This window comes from Argentina anserina, chromosome 2 (assembly GCF_933775445.1).
Source record: "Argentina anserina chromosome 2, drPotAnse1.1, whole genome shotgun sequence".
Taxonomy (NCBI): domain Eukaryota; kingdom Viridiplantae; phylum Streptophyta; class Magnoliopsida; order Rosales; family Rosaceae; genus Argentina; species Argentina anserina.
In genome coordinates, this window is record NC_065873.1 from 8,658,555 (window position 1) to 8,684,387 (window position 25,833).

General features: G+C 37.9%; 1 protein-coding gene across 1 annotated transcript; it reads right to left on the reverse strand.

The window, feature by feature from the left end:
• Positions 1-1,114: 1,114 nt before the first annotated feature.
• Positions 1,115-10,137, reverse strand: LOC126783187 (probable sphingolipid transporter spinster homolog 2). The gene is made up of 16 exons (XM_050508608.1): positions 10,028-10,137; positions 9,538-9,669; positions 8,919-9,020; positions 7,937-8,041; positions 7,711-7,786; positions 5,579-5,653; positions 5,246-5,348; positions 5,104-5,169; positions 4,809-4,887; positions 4,462-4,559; positions 4,179-4,255; positions 3,902-4,015; positions 2,721-2,840; positions 2,338-2,466; positions 1,817-1,895; positions 1,115-1,449 (listed from the first exon to the last, which is right to left on the reverse strand). Exons 1-16 carry the CDS (start codon positions 10,072-10,074, stop codon positions 1,316-1,318), a joined length of 1,536 nt encoding a protein of 511 aa, XP_050364565.1. The 5' UTR covers positions 10,075-10,137; the 3' UTR covers positions 1,115-1,315.
• Positions 10,138-25,833: the final 15,696 nt, after the last annotated feature.

Here is a 25,833-nt window from a genome sequence, read left to right on the forward strand (position 1 = left end):
AATTGTTCTAGTTATCTGGTGCGTGCAGCAGTTACATGACTGCGGTTTTGAATTCGTCTCTGATTTGATCAGTCCAACTACAAGAACCTGGATCCTTTCTGTAAGAGTTATATAATAGAAAGTAGAGTAATGGCTAATGCATTTTCTTCCACTTCAACTGGTGAATTGTTCAAAATCTTGTGGAAAAAGGCTTGGCATGCAAAGACCCCAAGTGAAGATATTCGCTTGGCGTACTTGTCAGAGCCTCCTGCCTACCAGACCCCCAAGTGAATTGTTCAGGGTGACCTACAGTGTGTTTCATCCCTCATCCATATGAAGACAAGCAAAAGTGATCATCACAGGTCTTTTATCCTTACAACTTCCATCTCTCGAGTCTTTAATTTAAGAGTGGATGCTTGAACGAGTAATGACTTGCAAGAAAATAAATCCAGTGATGTGGTCCAATCAGACCCAAACTGCACCAGGCAAATTGTCTACTTCTATCGTCACTAGCAGGGGAGAAAGCAGAGATGGGAATCGCCTGCACCTGCTGGGACTTAGAAACTCAATGTCGATGGGGCTTTCCTCTCATATCATGCTGATGGTGGAACAGGAGGGGTTCTTCGAGATCACAATAGTTGATTTCTAGGAGGCTTTGCGCATCACAAGACTGGTCACCTCAGCTAACAAGTGTAGCTCTAGGCTTCTAGGAATTAAAAAAGGTTTGCAGTTCCTTCACTGAAAACAGATATCCGGTTATGTTACCGAGATCGATTGGTTACAAGCAGTTAAAAGAAATTCAGATGCCTGATTACCAGTATTTGGAATATGGTAATGTCATTGATGACGTGAAAACTGGACTATAAGGCACAACTGGTATCTCGGTGGTTTTTGCTCCCAGAACTGCTAATGCAGTTGCTCAGACTGGCTGGAGAAGCTTACAAATTGAGGCTTGTTTTGAATTGGTCTGATCAAGATCCTGAGTGGATGCTACTTCATTGTAATTCAAGCAATATATTATTTGGCTCAAGAGAAAAAAAAGAAAAAGGGACCAATCTGTTTTAATAACTGGCTTACTGCATTTAGTACCGGGTGTCGTACTAGTTTTTAGCCGGGCAGATGGAAAACAGCGGTCTGAATAGGGACTTAACGCAGAAATGACCTTATGGACAATCTCTATTTACAAGCATTGCAAAAATTGAAAGGTACAGTATAAATTGTCATCGTAATAATGACCAAAGAATAAGAGAGAATTGCCCATTATTAACCTGTGACGATATTTACATGACTTAATCTTAACGGACATACTATAAATAAACTTCTGGGGTTTTTCATATTAAACTTCAGCAGCAGATACAGTCGATTCTGTCTTCGTCCCTCCAAGCAGAGGAGTCGCGCTTGACCTTTCAGTTGTTGAGATCTGATTCTCACTTTCTTCATCAAATCTATCCACACTAGGCAGAAAAATTCCTGTGATGGTATACAAACAAAGATTAATAAAACTAATGATCCAGTTTGGTCACTTCGGTGGTAATGATGACACTGATGTCAGTTGAGCGTTTTCTCAAGGCTGACTATAGGATCTTAGCGACATACAGATAGCAAGAGTAAACTTTGATGGTTTCATCGACATGATGGGAGTTGCCATTAATTTATTTTAGCTCTTTTGTAGTGACCTGGATATGGTCAGGTATTGACACCAAGTAATCTACACTCTTACCAGTACTATACTGCTGTATCTACAATTACTACAACTTCATTGACATTAATAACATGCTATTGGCCTATTGTGTTATGAATGACTTCCGTGGGAACAAACAAGCTAACAAAAGCTTACCTATAAACCATATACCAGCCGCTGGAATAAATACAGATGTTAGAATAAGAGCAGTCGCCCTCCAATTGTTAATGTAATCCTACAACCAGAAACAAAAGAAATCAAAACATACGACAGGTGAGTTTTACATGACTATTACCATCCTTTGGCTGCTATAGTAATTTTATATGAAAGCAGAGCTTATAAACAAAGATATTATATGATCTACCGTCAAATACGAAGATAAAAATTTACTTAATTAATTAGTTATTTGATAGAACTCAGTTTCATCATAAGGAATGGAAGTTATGATTTTCACCATACAGGTTCCAGTAATGCACTTTGAATCAGTGCTTAACCACAACCACAACCAAAAGTCAAACAATTACTATGTTGACTTCGTGATCAGGTGAAAGGGGTATCAAATAGAGAGCCACCTCTCAGTTCATTAACTGCTTCTTGCCAAGTTCTGAATAGAGTGCAGTATAGTCATATCATGTGTTATACACATGATAATAAACAATTAAACATAGAAGACTAACCTGGAGAACTCCAACAAGAGGGGAGGAAGGCACATCCCCAAGTAGATGAATAGAAACAGTAGACATAGCCATAGCTAGTGGTCTCATACTAGGTTTAACGCAGTGCAGACAAATGTAATTTACAGGACCCTGCGAAGGGAAACATGGATAGTCAGAGCAAGTATACCATAGTTCAGGTCGTAAATGCATTATCAAGTCAATGACACCACATAATCATAATGGTAACTACGGAATACGGTATTCCAGAATCCAGATTAAACCTATAATTACCCCAAAGAGTATTAACAACTTAAACCATCAAGTATAAACTTTTAAGCATGCACTAGCAGCACAGGCGAATTCAACCATTTAATCAAATAATACAATACAACTTGTTTTAGTACCTGAGTTGCAAAGACAAGCAGCTCCCCAACTGAGAAAAAAGCTAGGAAAGCATACATGTTTGAGAAGCAAAACGCACTGAAGCAAAATATTGCCCCAAAAAACGTAGCTGCTGACAGAAGCTGCGAAAACATCCATTATTTATTTTGAGATGTGCAAAATACAAGAAAAAAAACGGAATAACAATTGCACAAACATGGAAAGCATCAACGGTCATATATACCATAAAGTACAACTATATGAGAAGCTACAACAACATCCATATATATGTTATCAGATGTGCAAGATACAAGAAAAACAATATGGAATATATAACACCAGCAACAATTGCAGAAAAATGGAAGGGATCAAAGGTCATAAATACCTTAAACTACAACTATATGCTGCAAATTCCCCCCTCTCATGGTATTTTAGTCTTGGACTAGGGTATCTGGCTTTGTTACGAATATATGGTAAAATGCAATTTATTATTTTCTTCCACAAACTATCACTAAAATTATTAAACCAGAAAATGGCTGATGAGCATCAATACTACATTGCAACAACATTGTCTTTGTATAGCTCTTTCTGCTAGGGAAGATTATCACACGAAAAAGTCAAAATATTCATTTTTGATTAGACTGTCCCTACGAGAACTTTTTTTCAAGCTTTTTTTTTTCCCTAAAATACCAACTTCCCCAGATATCTCTTGGTGGAATTTGTCCTGCATGAGTGCGCACATGCATGCATATTATAAATAGTAATGATGAATAGATAATTTTAAAAAATGGATAAACCAAAGTCAAGGTAATAAGATTGGAGAAACAGTTAAAACACTGGGATTCAGTCCTTATATGTGGGGGGCTGTCCACCACTAAAGGGATTACTGTTGAATAATAATAAGTTTGAACTACAAGATTCGACTTTACGAGTACCTACCTTGACACCCTGTTAAGAGGTTGTTTCATTTTTCTTTTATTTCTACCACTTCACCTTTAGCATTTTGTTAGTAAGTAGGTGACTGAATTCAACAAGAAAAAAAACGTATAAAAAATCAGAAGACCAACTAGCATTTTCAAAAGCTGATGGACTAGCTCACTTTAACGTACACATCACTGAAGAGAAGAAAATAGTGCATGCAGTAATTGGTAAACAACAGCATCAAGAATAATAAATCCGTTCAGTATGACACATGAATATCTACCTTGAAAGCATTAGAGATACTGCTGGTCATGAAATCCAAAAGTAAGCCTCCTGCTACTGTACCCAATATTCCGCAAACAATTGTAACACCTCCAAATATCAAATCTGCATCAGTCTGCCAAAAGGGCATGAGTTACACAATTTATCATAGTTCTATGTCCCAAACACTTATCAGTCACTACTTATCACTACGATATGAATTAAAAAAAAAGGAAAAGCATTATATTAAAGTATTAAACAATACAAATCTCAAGAGTAAACCCAGTGCAATTGCTTACCATATTGTATATATTATAACCAGCCTTAGGCCCCCAATATGAGTATGCACCAATCACAAAGTTGTACGCGACGTAACCTAAGAATGAAAATTTCAGAGTATGAAGTGAGCTGTGTGAAGCAATAATATTTCTTTAAATACTAACAACTCAAAATAACGATCATTCAGTGACTTCAGAAAATATAGTTACAGAAAAAACTTTATGAGAAAATCACAATGAACCAAGATATCAGATGCAAAAGACAAATTGAAAATAATTTGGTAAAGAGGAAAAAACATAGTACCTAGAACATTAACAACATAAACCTTCTCAACCAAAAGCATCTTCATATCTTTGGTAAACCTTGAAATTTGATCCTTTATCTTCGTTGCAAAGTTCATCCTGCCATCAAAGAAGATCCAAGATGTCAAAATTCAAAATACATTATCATATGTATGATAACTGCTAGGAATTCTTAATCAGAGAAGCCCTACATCAGCAAGCCATCGAGTTTCTACTATGGTAACCAACTGCAGAAGGTATACATCGGTATGACCTATAGTTTCTCCTAACTGAATAAAAGATATTCAAACACATATGTACACAAATGTGCAAACAACAGTACAAAAGCCTTCAGATAATTGTCCTCACTCATTCTGTTCATATATGGTAGAATATTTGGCATCTCCCTCCACTGAAAATCCATCTTTACCATTCGAAACACAAGAACCTGTTGCATTGAATGCCAAAACATGATTAGCAATGTCCAAGGAAACCTATAAATAATATAATAATTGTTGTTCAAAGAGGTTTAAAGAACAATAACATATAATAAAATCCTCAAAAAGAAATCGAAAATTTATAATAAACATTAAATGGTTCTTCAATAGAGGTCCAGACAGTCACACATATTGTGTATGCTGCTTTCTAATGATAAATTAATAACCTTCAACTTCTGAGCCACCCGTCTCCAGCCCTGTCATCACATTTTTTGATTCAGCAGGCGTAAAACCTACAATCAAAATTTTCTTTAGCAATGGCTGTCAAAACGTTACTGGATCACAATGACTCAATGCATAGAAGTTCACCTTTAAGCTGCAAAGGCTTCATTACAAATCCTAGAATAGCAAACGGAAGCATCAGGATTGCCTCCCCCCAGAAGGCAAAACGCCAATTGGAATAAGTTCCCACCTACATAGAAAAAACCAATGGGCTTATTATCAAGGTAAGGAAATTGTGACGAAATTCGGAATCAGTGAAGGAATCAAACACAAAGGAAATACAATTGAAGTTGAAAAAAGCAGATTTATGGGATCTAAGCATTTTTCAGCTGACCAAGGGGACTAAATCATTATTGCCAACAAAAATAGGAGACTACTTATTCTTGCATAAATTAAACAGCAATTGGCAATAACACTTACCAACCCACCATATACATAACCAAGTGCATATCCAGATGGTATGCACATGTAGAATATTGAAAGCCACACCGTTTTCTGAGACAAAAGACACAGTATAAGTCAGTTGCCTCAACCATAGAAGAATATAAGCAAAAAAATCAATGAGGTGCTACAGTAACAAGAATAATTGAATTATGGGTTAAAATAAAGTATAGAAAAGTAGACCAACAACTAAGAACATAGCAAAAAGGTACTGAGAGCTTAGGAAAGCCGTTACTATCAGATGAACCCAATATGACTCCATTGATTAGCAGTGCTACCATACCTTAATAAGAAGATTTAACATACACCAAATACTAAATATTTAATTACACCCAAAAAGTAAAGGCTTCTACCTATTAGTCAAGGGATTAAAGTTTGGAATTACATAAAATTACAGTTAGATATTACATTACATCCTGGACCATTTGTAACACAATGAGAAGCCGTTTTCTTAGAAAATAATGCTAGGTGAACCATCTTGACACGAGAAGTCGTTTTCTTAAAATCAATTGCTCTGGAGGGTTGTAGGTTTACATATGGAGTGCAATAGATGAATCATTTATGACTATTAAGGGGTGGGAAGCGATGAGCTTTGAATTGAGTACAGTATTAGCCTGCATTTAACTGGCTTTCTTTCAGGACTATTCCATCTACAAGATCTGAAAAGCTTTCTATATGAGATGACTGTATTGGAACTAAATCCTATGTCTAAGCAGATAAAGTGAACAAACTTTAAAATGTTTTATTGTTGCTTTAAAACACTATCTTCTAAAACTAGCAATGAGGCATCTAGTTATCTTCACATAACATTTCCATGGCTTGCATGAGAATATGTAGAGAACCGGCAGGATCATTGTGGTTCAAAGAAATGTAATGATTGGTAATGCCTCTACATATATATATAGGAGAATTTTCAGGTGCGGACATTCGTACCTTATGTAAGGTACGGATTCGCCGATTCCGGCGATGGCAGGCTGCAACGGCGGGGTGGACCACGACAGCCGCACTCCCCACCTCTCAGCGGTCCCATCTGTGGTGGCGGAGCTCCATCGGCAACCCACGACAGCCAGAATCTGCCAAGAAACTTGATTTTTGCAGATTCCAGCCGCCGTGGGTCGCCAATCGAGCTTGGGCCGGCACAGACGGGATCGCAGGGAGGTGGGTAGTGCGGTTGTGCTGGTCCGCCGCGCCGTTGCAGCATGCCGTCACCAGAATCGGGACGTCCGCACCTGAAACGACTTGTATATATATATATATAGAGAAGAATTGTCAGGTGCGGACGTCCGTACCTTACTTAAGGTACGGATTTCGCCGATTCTGGCAACGGCAAGCCGCAACCATAGGGCGGACCACGACAGCCACACTCCACCTCTCGGCGGTCCTGTCTGTGCCGGTCGGAGCTCCATCGGCGACCCACGGTGGCCAGAATCGCGAAATCGCCGAAATCTGCCCATAAACTTGATTTTTGCAAATTCCGGCCGTCGTGCATCGCTGATAGAGCTCCGGCCTGCACAGACGGGATCGTTGGGAGATGAGTAGTGTGATTGTGCTGGTCCGCCACGCCGTTGTGTCCTGCCGTCGCCGGAATCGAGACGACCGCACCTAAAGAGGCCAGCTCCATTTCCAGTTGGATATGGATATATATATATATATAATATATCCATATCCAACTGGAAATGGAGCTTGCATCTTTGTTCAGAAGCAATGAGCTATATATATATATATATATATATATATCCATATCCAACTGGAAATGGAGCTTGCATCTTTGTTCAGAAGTAATGAGCTCCAGCTAAATTTTTGTTTAACACATCATCCATCCAAGCCTTGATCATATGTTGTCGAAGCAATAAAGAGAAATAGGAATGATCAGGGGTGGAGTAAACAAAAGCCAAAAGTGTGGAGGGATATTTGAATAAAGTGCAAGATATGTCATCTTACCTAGAAGTCTAGAACTATACTAGCTCTTAGCCTCATCATTGCGTTAAAGTGATCCCAAGGCCCCAAACAATATAAAAAATAATGATTATACTTAACTAAAATAATCAGCAAAAGCATAATTATTTCAGATCATACACACTTGAACAAATTGATATGAAAAAAGACAGTACCTGAGCAGCGGGCGCATTATCATCAATGAATGGAGCTGCAAGACTAATAAATGAAGCCTCGCCAACACCAACTAGCCTTTTGAGAAAGAATATGCAAAATAATAAATAATAAAAATACTAATTAGCCAGCAAACTTGTTTTTTTTTCATAACTCGATTATTCAAAATTGAAAGACACAATTCCAGGCGGTGTTAATAAAAAAGAAAGAAAGATAAACATCACTTACATCCGGAAGATAGTTATGGACCAGAAGTTGAATGAAATACCACAGCCAACTACTGCAAAAGTCCAAACTGACAACCCAACTCCAATGAGCCTAAATGGATTTACACTGCAAATTTGGTAGTACACAAATACGAAATCACAGAAAAATCTTATTTATCTCATGAAGAGAAAGTAAAAAATTCTAATAAGCAACTAGAGAAAACAAAAGATCCACTTTCAAAGAATAATCAGCAAATAAAAGCTCTTCTATGCCCAGGGGAGACACATCTTTCTTCGATTGATAAGTGACTAAAAAAATATGAATAACAGGAAGCTCTACAGCTCAGTGGACAATAATCTGCTAAAGGGAAAAATAAATGCCCATAAACTGTCTAGAAGATGACTCTGTCCTACAAGGATCCAGTTCCATCCAAATGACCTAAACATGGGCATTGCAGCACATTTATCCAGAACGACCCATTCTTTACCTCCAAAACAAGTGTAGCTTTAAAACAATTAAGTCAAAATCAGCTGGAATGTCCCATCTTTGAATAACCTAACTGCAGACTTACATACATGCCCCCTTGGAGGCATAATTCCCTCATGCAATTTTATTTGTAGCGCAAGGTTAGTAAAGAATTCTTTTATGCAGATCCTTTGGAAGCTTGTACTACTGGTCTTTTGGTGTTTCCTGTTAAAGAGAAGCTGAAAAGCTTCCAATTTGGAAGTTATGCTACAGGATAAAGCATTAGGAGCTTTAATTCACTGGAAGAGGATCTTGTATGTCCTTGCAAAGTTTTAGTTTTACACATTTTATCGTCTATCTTGGTGTACACTTATTGTACAATAGCTCACTAAGAAAATTATATAGACGTACGGCTGGATAGTACACTCTTCACATGTTTTTAACTTGTCAAGAAAAGTGATTGTGTTCAATGCATTGAGATGTCATCTTCAATATTATGCATCATCATATAGTCTAATGCCAAAAGATGATTCCATACCTTTTTGCTAGTGAAGCAAAAATTGGAGAAGCCACCAGAAGTCCAACCATAAAAGCAGATGAGAGGCATCCATCTTCAAAATTGCTCAAGTCAAAATCACCCCTACACACAAAAAGAGACTAAGGAATCCAATTTTCATCTTATGCTGTACAAACCGAAAAGAAAAGGCCTAGAAGATCAGATGAATATTTCTAAATACAAAATCCTATTCCCCCATGAAAGTTGGGAAGTTTAAGCTAAGATTATACGGATATAATATATCGGTCTCAAAGACATTGCAAGCTTCAGTAAAACCCTTATATAACACCATAAAGTTGTGCAAAGACGAATAAAACCTTAGCAGATTCCCACATAGCCACCTCACTCTCCAAGTTTCAAACAACAGTCCAGTTAGTGAACATTCTACAGACGCCAGATCAGTGTGCATGAGCATCAACCATGATGGACTCATTATATAAACACCAACATATCAATATGGACACTATGTCTACATCTTATTAAACCTCATGACATGCCGTGAAATCTCAGCATGGTTCTAATTCTTAATGTATGCAAACATGACATCAAATTACTCACTGACAACCCCGAACTCAAAAGCCCAGAAGGAAGTAATTCTTACTGTATGCCACTGCCGGATGTGCATGTTCCACCTTCAGTACAAGTTCCAAGAGTCCCATTCACACCATTGCTTGCAATTGCTCCTCGGTCCACATAATTTATCAAGTTAATCACACAGAATATCACAAGTAACCTGCAATGACAACATCAAAATCATTCAATCCTAGTAGTTGAGTTGAGTTCCAACCAAGCTCGGACTCAAACTCAAACAAATCAATCAAACTATAATCATAACTAACAAAAAAAATACATAAAAATCGGTTATTTGGAATCTGAGGGAAAACAGAAAGATGAAAGCTAAACTCCAACACTCGGAATTCAAACTAAGCAAAGTCAAATTGGTCTACACCAGTCCGATAGGACACAAAGTTTGGTTCTTTTTCGAAACCCAAGAGATGAAAACAATCCAAGAGGATATAAAGTCAAAAACTTTGGCCGGAATTGAATGGAAGAAGTCAAAACGAAGCCGGAAAAGGAAAAGGGTGGTTTACTTTTTGGGGGAAAACCAGGAAGGTTGTTCGATTGAAGAAACGATCATGACTGTCTCTGTGGTATGTGTCTCTTAGCTCGTTTTGGAAGTCTTCGCTTCTTCTTCTTTTTCTTCGTGTTGTTGGTGTTGTTGAGTGGCCATACAAACACAACAACGGTGTTTACTTCAAACACAAAATAACTCAAAAAGAATGTCAAAAATTATGTTTCCTTGGAATGTTAGGTACCGTGTGGACTGTGGAGTTATTTTTCTATCCAAATACAAATTTACAGGAACGGTTAATTTTCTTCTCAATAACTTTAGAAGCGAATTGAATATTCTATAAGTTGCTGCAAAATAGAAGTTCAATTTAATAACTCAATCTAGTGGATTGCAAAAAAATCATTCAAAAAATAATAATAGAGTAAAAAGTTTAAATTCGTGATTACAAAGATTTAAAGTTTGAACTTATATTAAATAATTTCATTAATCAAAACTTAAAAAGAGCCACACAAGTCTTTTTTTTTAAGTAAACAAGTTAGTCGTTTTATACAGTGTTCAAAGTCTCGTATTCCTCTCTTTGTGGCAAAAGGTTCTAGTTGGCAGAGACCGTTGAATATTAATGGGGTTGTAGCTAGAGTTTTAGTGTAAAGTGTAGTAGTAGTAGTAGTAGTGAAGAAGCATGAGGTTGTTGTGGTGCTAGGACACTAGGTGCAACACAACTGGCGGTTGGCAGTGGCACTAGGCTAGGATGACTAATTTCGATGTAACATCGAGAAGGGGGGTCAGGGAAGCCTAAGGTAAGTTTGCTTGTTTGCCTCGATCAGTGTGCGTTGTGATGACTATAAAGGAATAGGAGAAGGTGAAGTTGCTTATAGGGTTTTTAAGTTCTCCATAACAGACGTTCGTGCTAATGTATTTTAAAAAAATTAATCAAGGTTTGTCTTTTAGTAGAGAACATATAGGTATGTCTTTCATAGAAACATATGAGTGTTCAGGCCCGCTCACATGTAGGACTGAATTTACGAGATAGAACGGGACATACAGTTTGTGGCATTTAGATTTAATTGAAACAGATATGACCACTGAAAGAAACTTTACACACTTATTTATCCTTCTTCATTCCCTTTCTCTATGCATCTCTGTACATTCTCAAATCTCAAGTACTCTCGGAAATATCAATCTTTTGAGAGAGAAAATATAAAGGCAAATAAATAGCTTACATATTAAGAAGGAAAATCACTTTGTGAAAAATAAAGATCTCATCAAGGATATTAATTACTTGCACAAATGGACCCAAATCATATGCTCACTCTTATAACACATCTCCACATATCAAAGGTTGTCCATCTTAAGGATCATAAAAGGACTTTATCAAGATTATAACTAGGTCATGGTTAGGATTTAAACAATAAAAGGATATGAAAATACGAAACATCCTAAAAAACATAGTAGAGTCATAAGATCATCTTAGAATAACACTAAAAAAGACAAAGACCAATAATAACAATATTAGGCATCCAATTGCAAACAAACTCCTCAATCTCATACGGGGAACTTAATCCAATTCTTTTTTCTTCTTTTCTTCTTCTTACGTACTTGCCGTCACTTCCATTTATGCATTTCTCTTCCTTTTTTTTTCTTTCTTTTTCTTTTTTTTTTCTTGTTTTTTTTTTCACACAACGCCAATAATTTTTTTTCTCTATCCCCTCCCACACTTACTCTTCATCACCACCTCCTTCTTATGAAATATGAACAAATCACCAAAGTATAACTCTACTAGATCTTTAGAACAAAGGTATTGATGTAACTATACTAAGGCTTAAAATATCATATGGGTGAAGAATTGAAAAAGCTAAACATATAAGCTCAAAGGGGTTATCTATGGGGTTGTGCACGTATGCACAAAGATTGGAAACATGGAAATTTGGTAATGGTGGAAATCATAAGTCCTTTTAATCATTTTCAAAATCAGAACATGTATTGATCAAAAGCTTCGAATAGCACAAGAGTGACTTTTAATAATTTCTATATCTCAGTAAACTTAATCTATGACAAGTAATTAATCATAATGAAAAATAATGAGATTAAAAATCAAGCTAAGATAATAAGAATATTTTTTATTTAATGCTTAGAAAAATCTTAGACATAATTGAAAGGTATCCAAAAACTCAAGACATAAACAAACACAAATTACACATGTAAAAAAATATAATAACAATAATAATAATAATAATAATAATAATAAATAGAATGAACAAAAAGAAAATCAAATTCCCTTCCCCCACATTTAAATCTAACATTGTCCCAATGTTGAAAGAATGAAAACATGCAATGCACATAAAAACATGAAAGAGAGATAAGAAAAATAAAAACAAGAAAATATAGAGAAGAGTTTAGAGCCCCTGAGAATGAGTAAAGAGCATAATGGAGTTAATTTGAAGTCGAGTTGGAACTAAAACAAAAGCTGCCTGATTTCCGATAAATTGAGCACTAGTTAGTATTTTACAATTATCTCTCAGCTTAGAGCTGAAAATGATGATCTATCAATTGCATTAAAAAGTAGACTCGTAGATCTTTTCTGGTGATATGTAATAAGTCTATAAAAACTTCCAAAAAGATGTCCAAAATTGCTGCAAAAGACACGTATAGAACCTGCAACGAAAAATTAAATGGAAACAAATCAAGTTAGAAAAAGAAAAATAAAAGCAATTAAATTAGAATTAAAACTAATCGTCGTTCCCTGACTGACAACGCTAAAATTTTGTTGTGAAATTAATTAAAACTTGCAAGCACACAAATCATCGTTAGTATAGTATGTAAATACGAGGTCGTTCCAACTAGGGATTGAGAATCAATTTAATTCTAACTTAATTAATCTAAACTAATAATACAAAAGCAATCAAGATATGGTTTCAAGATTTTCAAATAACAAATGAGATGAGAATTATAGAAACAAACAAACAAGAGGATAAAATAACATAGAAACGAGATGAAACCTAATGTATCATAATCAACCACTAACAATCATATTTATGTCTCGATGCAATTAATGGATTCTTTCGTTTTTCAAATGAGAATTTTGTATCTATGTCTCAACTCCCGACCATAGTTTTTCTTAAGTGTATGATGCTCTCCCTCTCGGGTAAAGATGGTATATCCTAACTATGCAGTATATTATTCTCAGGTATAAATTTAACATGAATGACTCATTACATTCTAGAAAAGCAAGGAAATCAAGTAAACCATTATTCTCTCTCGAGTAACAATGTAATTCACCACACTTAATTACATAAAGAAAAACATATTGCATCTATGTTTCAAATTCATCTTCTAATTACTAGATGCAAAGCCTTAAGGTGATCAATCAAAGAATTTAAACTTAAAGCATCAATTCATATAGTGATTAAACATTCATCATAAAAGAAGTTATAAATCTATCAATAAAACATCAAATTACATAAACAGTCTTAAAGGACATCATCCTAACTCTAGAAAAAGGTTTAACAAACTACGACTAAAAAAAACATAACAAAAACAATAAAAGAATTGTTAACGCTACGCCCTTTAATGAGCTAAACATCGTGATTGCTCGCTGTTTTAGGGTCTGATTGGCCCAAAAGCCCATTGCATGTATTATTAGCTCACAAGGGCATTTTGGTAAGTTCACTGGTTACACCATATGTATCTCTATAAATACGCCTCTCCTCTCCACATCAAGGGAAGCCTCCTAAGCCTCTTATCATCCACTCACACATATCATAATGTCTATCTTTGTAGCTAACTTATGCATCTGAGCGTTGAAGGCCGGCCAACCCGGTCTTCACCCGGTAACGTCGTGTGCTTGTGGTTTACAAGTGAAGCACAAGTATGGACAACATGAAGCAGAGAGCTGTGTCACCCGACGAATAGATGAATCTCTCTGTCACATGTAAACCACAAGCACATATATATGTCGTAGGGAATAAACACATGATGTAGTCTTTTAGGTGTAGCCATTTAGGTATTAGTCCGGAGACCTGTGTGGCGTGACCGTGATACGTGGCCACATAGCGTTACCCTAGTATGTGTACATATGGCACGTGTATCACACATGCTCAATAATGTGGCATATACGGCGTAATGGAGAACGTATATGGCGATAATGTAATCAAAATGCAAGAGTAAATGGAAGTGTACCGGAGAGGCATGAAGATGGTGTAGATAACATAAATGGAGTGAATGCACAGGACTCCATGTCGGCCATTGAGCCCCAACAAAACCCGTTTTATATAAGAAAACGTCCCGGTGTCAGTTATATCTCACCAAGCAAATAAATAAGTGCCCGGGCATATAGCTTGCCCATATAAGAAAGCGTCCCAGTGGTAGTCGTATCTCACCGGAGAAATATATTTATATAAGAATAGTCATTGGTGGTAGATGTGCCTCACCGAGGGAAAATAAGAATGTGCCCGGAGGAGATAACATACTGAATGCGGTGGGCGGATGCCGAATAAGTCCATATAAGGAAATGTCTCGGTGGTAGTTGTACCACACCGGGGAAATATGTGTGTGGACACATAGAGCTCGTTGCACATATAAGAAAGCGTCCCGGTAATAGTTGTAACTCATTGGGGAAATACATGTATGCCGGTAAGTGAAAAACGTACCTATAAAGCTTACACTTAATCTTGACATATGGAGCCGTATCATGTATGTGGTGGCGGCCCGGAGTCATTGAAGTAGAGCAACAACAAGCATATATAGAATGCGTCCGGAGCACAAGTACATTCATGTATGAAAGTAACACAGGAGAACATGTATATATAGCACCGCTTGGGACACGTGGTAAGCTAGCAAATCACATGCCTCATGCATAGCTCAAGTTGTTTCATGGGTGCGGCCAAGTGATGACCTTTGTAAGCTAATAGATGAGGTAGACACTTGCCCCGGATGATGACATTGAGCTCCGGAATATTTAACAGGCACGGTTGTGGGGAGTAGCATGTAACCACAAAAATAGGTGTCGCAAGGCACATGGAGAGGTAGGCGTTGATATGTTGATCACCAGAGCAATTGGACCTCACTAGAATACCAACATACATGCTGAGCACATATGATAGGTGTCCAGAGCAATACATGACACAATCACACAAACAAAGTTTCCAAGTATCAATAACATATTTCCATCATCCATCCATGTCTCTACGGTAGAAGCATCTTTGTTTGGACAATTAAAGAGAGAGAGACTTCCATTGTGACAATCCAGGAAGCATCCAACATAAGTGAGAGGCATATTGATATCACCAACCAAAGGAAAACGTAACATGATAAAACTCATGAGGATCATCGCCAAGTGTAGCTCATTTTGTGCATCCGTGCTACCACATGTGACAGTTTTGGTCATTGACCGACAACCAGCCTCGGCAGTATAAATGTCTGAAACAATTAGGAGATATGCCAATTTAAATCCAAACCTCCATAGACCCAATTTCGACGACTGCTCCTCCATAACAAATAAGGGGACTCATTGTTTCACAATGACATCACCACAACCTCACTGCATAGTAAGTATCCACAAAGCATATCACCGGCTCAGCGTCAAACTTGACCCGTGCGCTAACAGTATAATTCACCTCCAATTGTAGTGACATGTAGTGTCCTGGACCTATCTGTAGCAGCTTCTGTGGTGAAAGAGTATCCAGTTGAGGCAGTTGCTGGATAGCTAGGTGAAGGAGCATCAGCGTTGAGAGTAGCCGGATGTAGCTCCAAGGTAGGGATAGAACCTTCGGGCCGGAGGAGAAGCTTCGGTGTTGACTCGGCCCAGTCGGGTGAGGAACATGGTGTGGGTGAACTGTGAGAATTTGTATTTGGGGTTTTGGGGTTTGTGAAACCCTAAATCTGGAGAAAGGGGATGGTTGTTTGGATTTACTTTGCTGAAATTGTGTCTGATTAGCAGAGAGAAGTTTAGGGTGTGTGGATACGGATGAGCTGTTGGGAGAGAGAGTGAAGGGAGTTCAGATGAGCCCTTGTTTCGCTTTTTGTTGGGTCTGGCCTAGTGTGTATTAGCGAAGCTATGTGGTGGCGCACAGTGAACAGAGGGAAACCCAAGATGGAATAGAAAGCCGCCGGCGTGCAAAACTTTCAAAGAGAAATCTTGGCCAGTGATGAATTCGTTGAGGGTGAGCTATGATGGTGACCACTGAGAGAGCCCTCCTTCTAGCGCCAAATGTTACGTCGAAATTCCGACGAATCGATGAAGTTATTTGTCACCTGTAAACCACAAGCACACGACATTATATGAAACCTGGTCTCCGGACTAATACCTAAATGGCTACACCTAGCTTGCTTGACTCACTCTCTTTTGATGATTACTCTCTCTACAGGTTCTAACACTAACACACTGTTATAAATATTGGATATATCGACGATATATTGGTGATATTTAGAAAACGATACGATATCGCCCATATCGGTTGAATATATCGGTCAACGGTCAAATATTTGTCAAATTTTGATTTGTTTTTATATTTTAATTTTTTTAAAATTTTTTAATATTTCTTTCCTCTCTTTTTTGAAAAACTTAAATTTTTTTGCTTTTTTTCATATATATTTTTAATTTTTATATATATTTTAAATATATATGATGAATTTCAAGCCTAAATAATCATTCTTAAATACCTATTTTTATTATTAAGTGTCGTTCGTGTACTTTGATTGTCACAAAATCAAGTATTTATTTTCTTTAGTTTACTTAGTACCGTTTCTTTAGTTTATTTGGTACATATTGAAGTATAATTTTATAAATTTTATTGAAAATAAGCAAATCCGATGAAACCGATATATATCTATATATCCTCAATATATCTCCGATATATCGTTTTACCCCTCGGCCGATACGGTACCGATAAGCGATATTTAGACTATTGCACCCATGTATTCGCCAATGGCTCTAATGCCACGATTTTCGCCAGCGGGGGTCAGGGGTCATTCGCCAGATTAAAGAAGCCCAAATTGCTCTAGCCGCCTCTGGGCCTAGCATTGGGATCCAAGGTCACTCTCCAGGTCCATGGATGCTCCTTGATGTTAGTTAACGCACGTGCCTAACTGAGCTTGTTAGTTAAGCCTTGCTGACATTGAGATCCTAGTCCACTCTCCAAGCCCTAGCTAGGCACACTCCAGGTCAGGAGGCGCTCGCACCTGGTTAACCCATGTGTCGGATGCAGGAGTCCTCGACCAGCCCTAGCGGTTAGTACCTAACCCAAACAACCGGGTCCATAGATCCGTGGATGCTTCGAGCGGTTAGTACCTGACTGACATCCTAGGTCACTCTAGATCTATGGACCCTCCGGAGGCTAGTTAACCCTTAAGCCTAGTCCCGAGGTTCTAGGTCACTCGCCAGACCCATGGATGCCCCGACTGCTGGGCCGCCTCTTGGCCTAGCGGTACCCCTTCTCAGGCCAAGCTATTCTTCTTCAGGTAAATAGATAATTAATTGTTGTCGTATACCTTGCTATAACAAAATTGTTGTCGTGTCTCCTTAAAAAATAAGTACACTCCCCGGCACGGCCCTGACCGCACTCGCCCCGGTCGTATCTTGCCCCGGCTGCACTCTCCCTGGTTGTATCTTCCCCCGGCTGCACCGGCCCTGGTCGTGCCTTACCCTGGCTGCATCAACCTCGGCCGCACTCGCCCCGGTCGTGCCTTACCTTGGCCGCACCGCACCAGCCCCGGTCGTGTCTTGCCCTGGTTGTATTGGTCGCACACGCCCCGGCCTCATTGGCCCCTTCTCGACCGCCTCAGCCTCATCTTGCCTCGGCCCGATCCGGGCGTGCACTTAGCCAGTCCTGAGCCCGGTTCCTACAACTTCGGACACCGGGGGACTTGTGCCTTAGCTTCGCCATGACTCGAATACCAAGGACTTTATGTGTTTGACCCGCCACATGATCACATGCGTTACACGCATACTCGCCTTGCTTCGGTCGCACCGGCTCAACTTAACTCCAAAGGAAATATATCTGGTTTCATCCCATACGTGAGTACGTAGGCACTCTAGCACCTAGAGGCAATCGTATGTCACAAACATGGCCGTCTGATCGAGATCACGACCATCTATCTCAGACATCCCCATATGGTCCCCCGGACCATGCCACATCTATCGAAGACATCGCCATATGGTCCCCCGGACCACGCCACATGTCACAAACATTGCCATGTGATCCCCTGGACCACGCATGTCACAAACATCGCCCTATGATCCCCCGGATCACACATCGCCACATACTCCTCCAGATTATAACATTCGCCTCTCGATTTTTGGTTCTCCTGAAACCATACTTATCTCCTCATTTAGTCTCTCTGAGACCCGGCATCTTACCACCCGGGCCGTCCTATACAGAGACCAGGGGACTTATACATCATGAACCATGTGCATACTCATCTTGCACCACGTGCGTACTCGTCGTGCACCATTTGCATGCTCATCATGCATCACCATCACTGTCCCACAAACCATGCTCACATCATTGTGCATGTTTCTTTACACTAGGTCTGGCACTCTCTTGCATGGAGACTTAGGGGACTGGGGACTAGTAGTGTTGCCGTTGATGCTCCGGCACTCGTTCAAGCTCACACTCCCGATGTTTTATTTGATAAAATCCCCACCCAACAAAGACTATTGACCGAGAATTTAGGTACTTGTTAACGCTACGCCCTTTAATGGGCTAAACATCGTGATTGCTCGCCGCTTTAGGGTCCGATTGGCCCAAAAGCCCATTGCAGGTATTATTAGCATATGAGGGTAGTTTGGTAAGTTCATTGGTTACACCATATTTATCTCTTTACGCATCTCCTCTCCACATCAAGAGAAGCCACCTAAGCCTCTTATCATCCACTCACACATATCATAATGTCTATCTTTGTAGCTGACTTAGGCATCAGAGCATTAAAGGTCGACCAACCAGCCCGGTCTTCACCTCGTAACGTCGTGTACTAATGGTTTATAGGTGACATAAAGTTTCATCGGTTCGTCGGAGTTCCGCTGCCGGAATCCCGACGTAACAATAATGGAATGGTGAAGATGGATGGATGATCTTTGTTGATTGCATCACTTAAGTATAATTATGTGCGTTTTGTGTATAAAGCTACCTACTCCCAAGTATAGAAGGTTAAGTTTTAGTAATAGAAAGTGAAGAGTATCGTATCCAAGGGATTGAGGGAAACTCAACTCTAACTAGATTTCCGCAAGAAAAACTAAAATAACGTGCATTCTAACTTATTACAAGTTCACAACCTTAGCCCTTTGGAAGCTAAGAGTCATGGAAATGGTATTAAGAAGTGGTAGTGAATCGGCTTGGTTGATATTAGAATTAAGTTAAGCAAACTAATTCTTGCATAGAAAAACAAAGAAAGGTAAATGTAGAGATATAATCAAAAGGGGAGTAGATACTTAGGCATTGCACCTAGCTTTACTCGTGCAAAAATATGACTCAAGATTGATGCATAAACATGTTTGACAAACTTCCCCCTAGAGCTTTGGTGAAGTTACTAAGAAACCAATTAATCATGCATTTTAACAAAGTCTTTTGGAGACAAGTTAAACCACAACACTTTAATCCCAATTATATTACTTTATAATACAAGTAGGCTATGTACCACAAGCATAACACCCCCTTAGAGTAATTACACTCATGGCACAAGCATTAAGTTCAAAGTAAGAAATCCAAACAACTTAATATTTTCTGTAAGAAACACTAAGCAACCACCTCAGGGCAGCTACCCATGGTCACGAATTCAAGAAGTTGTCAAGTTCTAGTTCCGTTTCATTAATTACCTATATGCTTCTAGGTGACAAAACTAGCTAACACATTTAGTCAGCATTAACGTTTAGAAGCTCATAGATTCAAATATGCATCAACACCAACTAAGAATAAATGATATTAATTGCATATGCGTTTGGCTAGGGCTAAGCCTAGCCTCAAATCCGACTACTCACAACCCATTAAATACAATAAACCCTTAAAAATTAAATACATCAAATGAGAAGTAGAGTAAAGAGAGAAGAAATTACTAAGGGTTTGGTACCAATGATACCAACCGTACCTCTAAAGGCTCACTATCCACAAAGATGTAGTAAGAAAGAACGTGCTACTAGGTATGGTATTAATGAGTTCTAACAAAAGAAGACCTCCATGAACATTATACTATATCCACAAAATCTAGGAATAAAGAACAAAGGTTGAGGATAACTATGAGGATAACTATGATTTGATAAAAAGTCTCAAAAGATTTAAACAAAGTTCTAAATTGCAAGCACAATTAATTGATCACACAATGAAAGAACTAGTGCATATGAAACTTGTATGCATTCTCATCGGCTCAAAATCTCACATAGGCATTGATCGTTTCAACAACTATAGTCATCATCTTCCACACATGAATGCATTTAAAATGACATAGGCAATATGACTCTAAATACATGTGAGCACAAAATGTCAAATCCTCTTATTAACTAAGCATTGATATTTAACTACTAAACATGCTCAAAATCAATATATCCAAATATGAGGATTGTTTCGTCATTGGCACCAAGCAAGTAAACCACAAGCAAACTTGTTTTTTTTTAATATCTCAATTTTTATGGATTTAAAAAAAAGTAAACATAAAAGAAAATAAAAATGATAAAGAATGAAATTACTTAGCTTTACATCTCACACTTAATTTACACATTGTCCTCTATGTGTCATGAACAATAGGGAAACAAATATAAGGTATACAACTATACTTATTAACTACCACATGCTAGTCAACACAAACTAATCAACACATTTGTCTAATCAAGCACCTCACACTTAAAACATAATATAGTCCTTAATGTGGTATGAAGCTGTTAAGATCCTATTAATGTTTTGGGGAGCATGCATGATTAATCTCACAACTAGCATTCAAAACAACTAACTAACATAATGCAAGAGAGAGAAGGTAGTCACCTCACACTTGAACTTTGGATAATCCTTTAAATAAAATCTAATCTTTTTGTGTTTTATCCATTGGTCAAGGGTGAAATGACTATCCAAACTTTCAATACCATAATTTATTAACATAGAAACACAAACACAACTAATCATGCTTAGTAAAATGAGAGTGAAGGATTAGAAAATGCAACTTTTTGAAGACCCTCCGATTAGCTCCATAATGCATATATTTGATGGTGAAAACCTCACATGTAATACCCCAAATTTTCGGGTTTAAGTCGTATGATTCTTGTAATTACTAAGCTTACTCGTCAATGTCAGGCGACACAAAACCAATCTCGGAAATTTAAATTGAAAAACGTTACGTTTTCTGTGACTCGATAGTTGACTTTTATTTTCGTCGCTCGTCTCTGAAAACTTTATTCACGGAAGTTGTAGAGTTTGTCGATACGAGTTCATGGGCACGTGGCGCATCTTAATCAAACATCGTATGTGAAAGTTATTATCGACGAAAGTTAGTTTTTGAATTTGGAAATGTATAAAAGGAAAATTTTGGGGAAAACCTAATTTCCCAAAACAGAAATCTTTCCCCCGCAACCCTCTCTCCCTCCCCCGACCCTCCTTCACTAAATTCACCACCGCCGATCTCCCCTCTCCAGCTACCGTGGCCTTTACCGCCGGTCCCAAGACCACTGCACGGTCGACACTTCCAACCCTTGGACGACACGCACCCTCCATCGCCGCCGAGAAGCCACGCCGATGATCGACAATTTATGCAAATCCATCGCCGATCCAAGCTTCGCCGTCGGTGAGTTTGAGCCTTAGATTCTCAATTTCAATTTCTTGGCTAGGTTTAGCACGAATTTGGAGCTCAAAATCGAAGGTTTTAACGACAAAGATAAGCTTGGACCTACCGAAGCTTTCCAACGACTTTTCGGCCATTTTCCAGTGATCTCGCATGTACGGTTGTAATCTCCTCCTCATGCCATTCATCTTTGATGCTGGATATTTGTTGTTTTGGTGAATTTTGGGCGGAGGTGGTGGTGATGCGCATGCCGCCGTCTGTGGCGGCGCGTGGGAGGAGGTGAGGGTGGTAAGGGCTAGGCTTTCAACATAGAACGGTGTAGGAGGAGGAATTACAGGGTTTTGGGGGCTGCATGTGAGGTCACGTGCGCCGGTTTGGGGGCGCGTGAGCGCGCGGCTGCCGGAGGGTGGCGCGTGAACAGTAAATCATGAACAATGATCATTCGTATAAAATCGGCACCTGAGATTTTAGGTATCTTTTTCTAAGCACCTTATCATGTTATTAGGTGACCGACGAAATGAGTGGGGGAATTGCTCTTGGTGTCGTGGAAATTGCACGCAGGAAATAAGGTGAGTAAATCTCACTATGATGAGTCTACCTTTGGCGGTGAGTCATAATTATGATTTCTTAAAAATATTGAACTATGACATGTATATAATATAGTGGGTGTATGTGTACAAAAATGGTAAATATGATACATATTTATGGGTTGCTATATTATATAATGTTACAGTTTTTATTTCAAATGAGATTATATCGTGGGAACTATATTTATATCGTTGTGCAAGAGTCGCTTGGTTGTAGTACAATAAGCATGTGTTGATTGTTATATTGTACGTGGTTTTAACATTGAGTTTTGTTAAAACGTTTTCTGGTATTCGGACGTTGTTGGCATAAATCAGAACCAAGCCTTGGCCCAATGTCAGTTATGATCGGTTATAGTTCTAGTCTGTCTTCCAGTGTACTGCATGAGGGGTAACATCTGGGTTACCTGGTTTTCATGAGTACCCATGTTTTTAGTGATATTGGGTAACATATTAGTTACCCAGTGTCTGTCGGTGTACTGCATGTGGTGTAATAGATGAGTATCTGGGTCTCATGAGTACCCGTGTTTTTTTTATAATATTGGGTAAACAGATGGGTTGCCCAATGACTCATGAGTACACATATTTTTAAATATTATTGGACAACCAGATGGGCCGTCCAGTGTCTCATGAGTATACTTATCTTTAAATGTTTTCAGTTATTTTCTTTTGTATGTGATGTATATTATACTATTGGTTTACTCATACAGGCTGCAAAGCTTACCATGTTTGTGTTTACAATCCCGGTGCACCTATTCGATGGTGTATGAGATAGTTATGCAAATGTGGATTAGCAGGTTTGGAAGGCTTACTCTGAAGATTTCTGAAGTTTATTTCTTCTATTTGTGGTGAGGATTGAGAGAATTTTACATTTCCATTTGTTATAATATTTGAGTTATAAACTGGTTATATATTAATCAAGTCGACTGAGTCGTACTATGAACTCAGTTTCGATACACTGTTACTATAAGATAATTTCAATATATTTGAGATTGTTTTAGAGTTTTCATGGCTTCGATTTCGAGTTTATAAGGATTTTCAAATTGGCGGAGTTAGAACTAAATTGTAATGAAATTGGCGTAGTTCCAATATAAAGTTTGGCATAGTTCCAAACAAATCACGCTTTGACGTAGTTCCAAAATGATGTGCTAATTAGTTTAACACTCTTCTTTTTGGTAACTCTTTTTGAATTATCACCAGGTAAGCATATGCGTGGCTTTGGTAAGCAAACCACTTAGTACACGGCACAACGCCCAGGATTAAATCCCTATCCACTTACCTATATATCATAATTCTACTAAGATGTGTCTATTTGGAAAAGCGATAAACAAATATGTTACAAAAATTCGAATCCAATTCACTTAGTACAATGGAAGAGGAATTTCATCCTTAGGTGTTGTTCATCACTCAACTTTTCGGTAACTCCTCTTGAGTAAAGTCAATTGGATGAGCCGAGTTGTGATAAGTGAATAAACTCAAGGATAAAGCCCCTAATCTTATTTACCTTGAAATTTACAAGTTCCAATCACCCTCTAATTCTAAAGAAAAGATGAAATTACACAAGTAATAAATAAGTAGTAACATGGCAAGAATAATTGTATTTCAAATTTGCACTTTCTTTTTTTTCATCTTGTTCTTACCAAACTTTATGAACTTACTTACTTGAAGTACTCATAGCAATTTCAAAAATTAAGCTACCACAAAAACTACCAAAGAAAAATAAAACAAAGATAAAAAACTAAAATTGCGTTCTCTAGACCCTCGGCAACCTAATAGGGATTGAGTTTTACCCCAATCCCCGACAACGACGCCAAAAACTTGTTAATTTCATCACTTAAGTATAATTATGTGCGTTTTGTGTGGGAAGCTATCTAATCCTAAGTATAGGAGGTCAAGTTTTAGTAAAGGAAAGTGAAGAGTATCGTACCAAAGGGATTGTGGGAAACTCAACTCTAACTAGATTTCCGCAAGAAAAAGTAGAATAACATGCATTCTAACTTCTTACAAATTCACAACTTTAGCCATTTGGAAGCTAAGAGTCATGGAGATGGTATTAACAAATGGTAGTGAATCGGCTTGGTTGATATTAGAATTAAGCTAAGCAAACTAATTCTTGCACAAAAACAACAAAGAAAGATAAATGTAGAGATAGAATCAAAAGAGGAGTAGAGACTTAGGCATTGCACCTAACTTTACTCATGCACAAATGTGACTCAAGATTGATGCATAAACATATTTGACAAACTTCTCCCTAGTGCTTTAGTGAAGCTACCATGAAACCAACTAATCATGCAATTTAACAAAATATTTTGAAACCAAGTTAAATCACACAACCTTAATCTCAATTATATTACCTTATAATACAAGTGGGCTATGTACCACAAGCATAACACTCTCTTAGAGTAATCACACTCATGGCACAATTCAAAGTAAGAAATCCAAAGAACTTAATATTTCCCGTAAGGAACACTAAACCACCACCTAAGGGCTACCCATGCTCACGGATTCAAGAAGTTGTCAAGTTCAAGTTCATTTTCATTAATTACCTAAACATGTTTCTAGGTGAAAAAACTAGCTAACACATTTAGTAAGCATTAAAGTTTAGAAGCCCATAGATTCAAACATGCATTAACACCAACTAAGAATAAAATGATATTAATTGCACATGAGTTTGGTTAGGGCTAAGGCTAGCCTCAAATCTAACTACTCACAACCCATTAAATACAACAAACCCTTGAAAATGAAATACATTAAAGGAGAAGTAGAGTAAAGAGAGAAGAGATTACCAACGGTTTGGTACAAATAATACTAAACTGTACCTCTAAAGGCTCACTATCCACAAAGATGTAGTAAAAAAGAAAGTGCTTCTATGTATGGTAATGGGTTCTAACACAAGAAGAACTCCATGAACACTAGAAGAACTCCATGAACACTATACTATATTCACACAATCTAGGAACAAAGAACAATGGTTGAGGATAACTATGAGTAGAGGATGAAGAGAGTGAAGTGAGTATGGTTATGGTAAAACCCCAACACTATCACAACTCTTTTTTCCAACCCAAATCTATGAAAAGCAACTTTGTGATTGATCAAATGTATAAAAGATCTTTGGTTTTTGGTGAAAACCCAAGACACTTTACACTTCTCTTTACACAACATGATATCTATGAACTAGGCCTAAGAAAACTATACTAGAACTATGGAAAAAATGAAGTTTTGATGTAGCTTGAGTGTGGTATAAGGCTCATGATCTGTTTCAATTTACAACTCTCATAGTATCTCGGCAAAGTTGGACCTTTTTGCATTGCGGCATGTTCTAACAATGAATAATATAATTTTCATTTAATTTTTATTAGCTCATTTTAGCTTATTTTCTTTTTTTTTTGATACAAACATGTAAACACATTAAAATAACATAAATCAATCATAAATTAGAGAACTAAACATATAAACCAAGGATATGATGCATAGAAATATTGATAAT

Excerpts from the sequence above, each read along its gene's own strand:
- LOC126783187 (XM_050508608.1), bottom strand. The coding sequence starts at position 10,074 with ATGATCGTTTCTTCAATCGAACAACCTTCCTGGTTTTCCCCCAAAAA. Across the intron at positions 4,256-4,461 it reads TTATGTTGTTAATGTTCTAG|GTTACGTCGCGTACAACTTT; the intron begins GTACTATGTTTT and ends TTTCATTCTTAG. Across the intron at positions 2,467-2,720 it reads TGCTTGTCTTTGCAACTCAG|GGTCCTGTAAATTACATTTG; the intron begins GTACTAAAACAA and ends TTCCCTTCGCAG.